Below are 6128 nucleotides of genomic sequence, written 5' to 3' on the forward strand. Positions count from 1 at the left end.
ACATTACAAAGGTGAATACTATTTCATTAAGTTTTCTTTTCCATTTTCTCTAAAGTTATGTAGATGCATGTGTGTGCTAGGTTGCCATGCAAAGTTTGTTTCTTACTCTAAGTCATAGCCTAAAATGTTTTTGATCTTAGATATAATTCTGAAGATAGAGTCACCTTCTGTAGTGAATTTTTTTTTCTTTTTGAGACAGTATCTCATTCTGTTGCCCAGGCTGGAGTGCAGTGGCCTGATCTTGGTTCACTGCAGCCTCCACTTCTCCCGGGTTCAGTGATCCTCCCAACTCAGCCTACTGAGCAGCTAAGACCACAGGCATGAGCCACCATGCCCAGCTAGTTTTTTTATTTTTGCCCAGGCTAATCTTGAACTCCTGGCCTCAAGTGATCCTCCCCCCTCGGCCTCCCCCAGTGCTGAGATTACAGACATGAGCCACAGTGTCCATCTGTAAGTTCTTATAATTTGTTGTTGTTGTTGTTATTTATTTCTTATTTCATAATAATAAACTTAAGTCTGCAATCCAGCTGGGCATGGAAGGAAATAAGGAAAATATGGAACCCAAAGGAACTGAAGTGAGAACACAAAGATTATAGGATACTATGAGCAAATGGGGTGGAAAGGTGCTCTCCTGAGCTACAGAAGGAATGGTCTGGTGGTTAAGATAAAACACAAGTCAAATTTATTAGAGTTGTCCACAGTCAGCAATGGTGATCTTCTTGCTGGTCTTGCCATTCCTGGACCCAAAGCGCTCCATGGCCTCCATGATACTCATGCCTTCTTTCACCTTGCCAAAGACTACATGCTTGCCATCCAACCACTCAGTCTTGGCAGTGCAGATGAAAAACTGAGAGCTATTTGTGTTGAGTCCAACATTTGCCATGGACAAGATGCCAGGACCTGTATGCTTCAGGATGAAGTTCTCATGATCAAATTTCTCCCCATAGAGTGACTTGCTGCCAGTGCCATTATGGTTTGTGAAGTCACCAGCCTGACACATAAACCCTGGAATAATTCTGTGAAAGCAGGAACCCTTATAACCAAATCCTTTCTCTCTAGTGCTCTGAGCATGAAAGTTTCTGCTGTCTTTGGAACTTTGCAAACAGCTCCAAGGAGATTCTGCTTAAAAGCTTGCTGATGATGGCGATGTTGAAGAACATGATGGGGTTGACTATGGCTGGTGGCAGAGGGCTCTGGGAGGCGTCGGTGTCTGCAAAGCCAAATTTGTATTAATTTCATGTTGCCTCAGCATTCATTTTCAATATAAGTTGGAGTCACTCATACTAGAAGCAGGGCTTAGACATCTTTGACACAGATTGCAATTCCTCCAAACTCTACCTCTTCCCAGTTCCTCAAGGTAGGTCAATCCAGATACGCGCTTTATACAACTGCCTCCTGGTGACCACCTTTTTATGGGATGGCTAGATGCAACCTACTTGACTTACCCCACTGACCCCCCACGCCGTGGGTGGACTGCCCAGATATGCCACAGTGATCACCTCTTGGTCACAGTGTGACTTCATGGACCTCGTACCTGCTTGCTATAAACCCACCAATTAGAACTCATCATGGGAAACCTGCTTGTGTAACATGCTGGACCAGAATAAAGGCTTTGCCCCAGAGGTCTCTTTCTCTCTCTCTTGCTATCCCCCTGCTGGTTAAGTGTGCATGTTCCAGACAGCTTTCCCCTTTCTTTTGGCCCTGCAAGGCGTGCTGCCCTCTTCCCTTTGGAATCTGTTAGTAATATACAGCTCCTCTGTGTTTCATCTGACCGACAGAGCCAAACTTAACTTTTGTCCTGGTCAGCATCCTCCTGGAGTCTGGCTGTCTTGGTAGAAAGAAATTGGACACAGTTTACACAAGAGCCACAAGGGCATCTGCCGGTATGAGCAAGTTTCCTGTGGGAGGGACCCCTGCACGTGGGTCAGACACTTAAGCACCAGGATTTGAAAGGGTCCTGTGAAAGGCACAGTATAAACATCCACCACCACCTCCCCTGGAACTCCACCTGGCACCTTCCTCTAGCCCTGCCCTGCCCTGCCTGCCCTATCAAAGCAGGGATAAAGTTTATAGCCACTCTCCTCAGAGAGGCCTCAATACCAAATTAGAGGAAAACATAACACCCTCTATGGTGGGTAGAGACCTAAACAAAATATGGGTCTGTTAGGAAGAGAGGAGTAACAGATGTTGAATACTCAAGCAACAGAGCTTGCTATACCTCCTTTCTGTTTTCTTTCCTCCATGGCGAATTCTTTCTTTCTGTACTTTCAAACTCCAATGGACAAAAATGTGCCATTGTACCCAACTTAAAGGATCATAGACATTCATGCAAACATAAATCTTCTATTGCTGTCAAATTAGGAGGAACTAAAATAAAAAATAACTATTAATCTCTTTTGGAAATATATAATGAAAATAAGGACAGCAATCTATGACAATCACTGCTAGGCCCCCCAAAAAGAAATCAGTTCTACATTTCAGATGGATGTTAACAGACAATTAATTTGACAAAACAGAGGATGTTTCTAATCATCAGTGCAATATCTCCACACTGACACTATTTAAAAATCAAAGCATATTGTATTAGGTTCCTACTAATTCACTGTGTAAGCCATAAGCCAAAGGTAATGAATGTAGTTTTGTGGATTATCAGAAACAAAACCTTTGAAAATAAGAGTGGAATTTTGTTGTCAAATAACGTTTCTTGGCACTTGCCCTGTTAAACCAAGTCCTTAAATCTCCCAAGCAATTTATGGGCTGAGTTTCTATCAACTTAAAATACACAATTTTTGGTACAAGATTCACTTCTAAATATCAGGACACAATGAGATTTCACAAACTTGAGAAACAAAAATTGCATTCTAAAAAGCCTACAACTAAATCTAGAGGTAAATGTTTTCATATGCTCAGTTCAAAGTTCTTAGCGTGTGGTGCTGTGTGATGCCCTGCTTCGTGTTCCCTTTAGTACAAGGATGTCCTGAGTGACCTACCTCGAAGCTTCCCCCGGCATAGGAGTAGACTGGATTTGACTAGACAATTCCTCCATAAACACAATATTAAATCTGTTTCTAATTTGGCCAAAGGTTTCTGCAACAAAAGTCTCTTTTTTCCTTGGTTGTTTTCTTCCCTGGAAAATTCAGGGGACTTACACAAACCACCCCATGGGTACTTCTTTGCATTATGCCTGGTAATTAGGAGCCAATTACTTTTTTTTTTTTTTTTTGGCTGAAGATCAGATTACTTATTTGGTAAATATAAAGGCATGTTTGTTTCACATCCATACTAAAAGGTGTTTAAAGAGTTAGGGGGCAGGCATAAAAACCCGAAGCAAAAGAAAACAACTCTAGGATCTACTTTTTAACTCAGAATCAAAATTCCCTTTTTTTTCTTCCAGATTAATTTCTGTGCTAGCTAACTTTTGGAAATTTACACATAAACATTTACTTAATTTTAAGGCCATGCCATAATTTAGTGGACACAGATACTAAGCATTTGCTGTATTTCATAGTAAATCTCCAACGCTTATCATTTCAAATGTTTTTAAACACTAAATAAAAACATAATAAAAGTATAACATGCCTCTCTTCTAGATTGTCCTATATGCTGAGACATCTGAATAACTGCATTGCCTCAGTTACATTTTATAACATCTTCTCCCCAAATAATTTAAACACTCTCCAAACCCCCTCTCCTCCACTGCTGTTTTTCTATCTTGGTAGGAGGTTTGAAGTGTGACCTCAGTGTACTTTGAGCTCAGATCTTAGAGACACTCTTTCCAGCCCAGTTTCAGGAAGTACCCATGCCTTTGAAATCACAGGATCACAAACACCAATCTGGAATACCATTGATTATCAGGGTTAATGACATTTTTAGAGGTGTTTGAATAACTGAAGGAGGAACTTGGAAACCAGATGAATGGGGGAGGAGGTATAAAGAGTAATAATGGTTGCTTATCATATTCATGGCACCAAATAACATTTTACATACATTATTCCATTTTAATTGTTACCTATGAGGTCGGTATTATTTATTCTGTAAGTATTTTGGAGATTAAGTATATTGACCAACATTATCTCAAATATACTCTTAATCTTCTTGAAAGTAGAGATGTCTTGTTGTTCCTCCTTGTATCTTTGAAATTTAGAACCTTGGCACATAGTAGATTCTCAATACATATTTACTGAATAAATAAACACACGAAAGAATCCAGTGATCAAAGTGAAAGAGCTGGGATTAAAACGTGGGTCTTTAAGGCCTTGCAATCTATTCTCTTATACTCTTTCCACTACATTCCATAGCATCCTCACAGAATAGGAATGGCTGTCTTTCCTGCATGTTAATTTCAGTGCTGAGGACTCCTATTGGCTCTTCTCCCTGTGGGCGTGGCTGGAGAGGCCAATGGGCAGCAACTTGCATCTACAGACTCTCACTTTTGATTTTGTTTAGGGTATCTTCCAGGTGTTTCTTCAGAACGTCTTGAGTTTTTGCCATGTTTGGGTTTTCTATTGTAAGGAAAATACCAAATTGGGCATTGTAGCAGAGGGAAACAAGCTGGTGGTGGGAGTGGATAGAAGAAAATGAAGACGGCTCCAAACCTGGGGAGCGCGCAAGAAGATGACACAAACTTTTGAAATAACATGAACACGTGGGTTTCCTTTTTCTTGTGCAACTGCTATTTGTTAGCAGTCCTCTCAATTTGCAGTGAATTGAGGGTGAGGGAAGAGGAGCAAATCACACAGTGCAAATGAAGACATTAACATGCAGATGAGGTGAATCATTCTTTTTTCAAAGCAGAAGATCAGGTCCCATGTAAGCAGAAATAGTAATAATCCTTACAATCAAAGGAAGCAATATTATTTAGGTTATTGATGACAGGGGTTGAGGGGAGGGAAAGATACATGATGTCTTTACTTCTGTCCAAGTCACAAACAGGTAACTTTCTAGTCCTCTGTTCGGAATTCCATGCAGCAGAATGTGGAGATTTCTAGCAATTGGCTGAGATTTCTTTCTAAGGCAAAGCATGAAAGTGAAGTAGAAGGGAAAGTGTGGCAGAGAAGACAAAGCACCAGGGCTTATACAGAGCCCAAGAGGGCTTGAGATTCTGGCTGGAAAACGCCATCCCTATCATGGAGGGAGAAACAAATCCCCGAGTGTGGCTTCTGTACAGGAAGCAAGAGGCTAGTCGCTGGGGAGGAAAGCCAATAAGCCTCAGTGCCAGTAAGTGCTGTGTTTAAATCTTTACTAAATGCAGTCACGTGTTTTAATGTTGGGGATGTGTTCTGAGAAATGCTTCATTCGGGGTTTCTTTGTGGTGTGAACACCATAGAGTGTAACTTACACAAACCAAGATGGTATGGTATGGCCTACTCCACACTTAGGCTATATGGTATCCTAGGCTGCAAAGTTGTATAGCATGTTACTAAACTTAATACTATAGGCAGTTGTAACACAGTGGTGTTTGTGTATCTAAAGATAGAAAAGGTACAGAAAAATATACAAAAGATAAAATATGGTACACCTGGCCAGGCACCATGGCTCATGCCTGTAACCCCAACACTTTGGGAAGCTGAGGCAGGAGGATCATTTGAGGCCAGGAATTCTAACCCAGCTTGGTCAACATAGTGAGACCCTGTCTCTACAAAAGAAAAATTAAAAAATTAGCCTAGTGTGGAGACTGGGCTACTGGGGAGACTGAGGCAGGAGGATTGCTTGAGCCTACGAGTTTGAGGCTGCAGTGAGCCATGATCGTGCTACTGCACCACAGCCTGGGTGACAGAATGAGATCCTGTCTAAAAACAAAAATACACCTGTATAGGATCCTTACCATGAATGGAGCTTGCAGGTCTGGAAGTTGCTGTGGGTGAGTCAGTGAGTAAGTGGTGAATAAATGTGAGTACTGTACACTACTGTAGACTTTATAAACACTGTACACTTAGGCCACATTAAATTCATTAAAATTTTTTTTCTTCAATAACAAATTAACCTCAGCTTACTGTAACATTTTCATTTTATTAACTTTTTAGTTATTTTTAACTTTGTGTGACTCTTTTGTAATGGCACTTAGCTTAAAATACAAATACATTTTACAGCTATACAAAATTTTTTATATCTTTATTCTATACACTTTA

The 6128-nt window shown here is 40.7% G+C and overlaps 1 protein-coding gene across 1 annotated transcript; it reads right to left on the reverse strand.

The window, feature by feature from the left end:
- Positions 1 to 584: 584 nt before the first annotated feature.
- LOC134728579 (peptidyl-prolyl cis-trans isomerase A-like) lies at positions 585 to 1031 on the reverse strand. The gene has a single exon (XM_063594369.1). The coding sequence runs from the start codon at positions 998 to 1000 to the stop codon at positions 686 to 688; it is 315 nt and encodes a 104-aa protein (XP_063450439.1). The 5' UTR covers positions 1001 to 1031; the 3' UTR covers positions 585 to 685.
- Positions 1032 to 6128: the final 5097 nt, after the last annotated feature.

The sequence above is a fragment of the Pan paniscus genome, chromosome 11 (assembly GCF_029289425.2).
Source record: "Pan paniscus chromosome 11, NHGRI_mPanPan1-v2.0_pri, whole genome shotgun sequence".
Lineage (NCBI taxonomy): Eukaryota > Metazoa > Chordata > Mammalia > Primates > Hominidae > Pan > Pan paniscus.

What these genes read in the sequence shown, in the direction of transcription:
- LOC134728579 (XM_063594369.1), bottom strand. Translation starts at nt 1,000, where the DNA reads ATGTGTCAGGCTGGTGACTTCACAAACCATAATGGCACTGGCAGCAAG.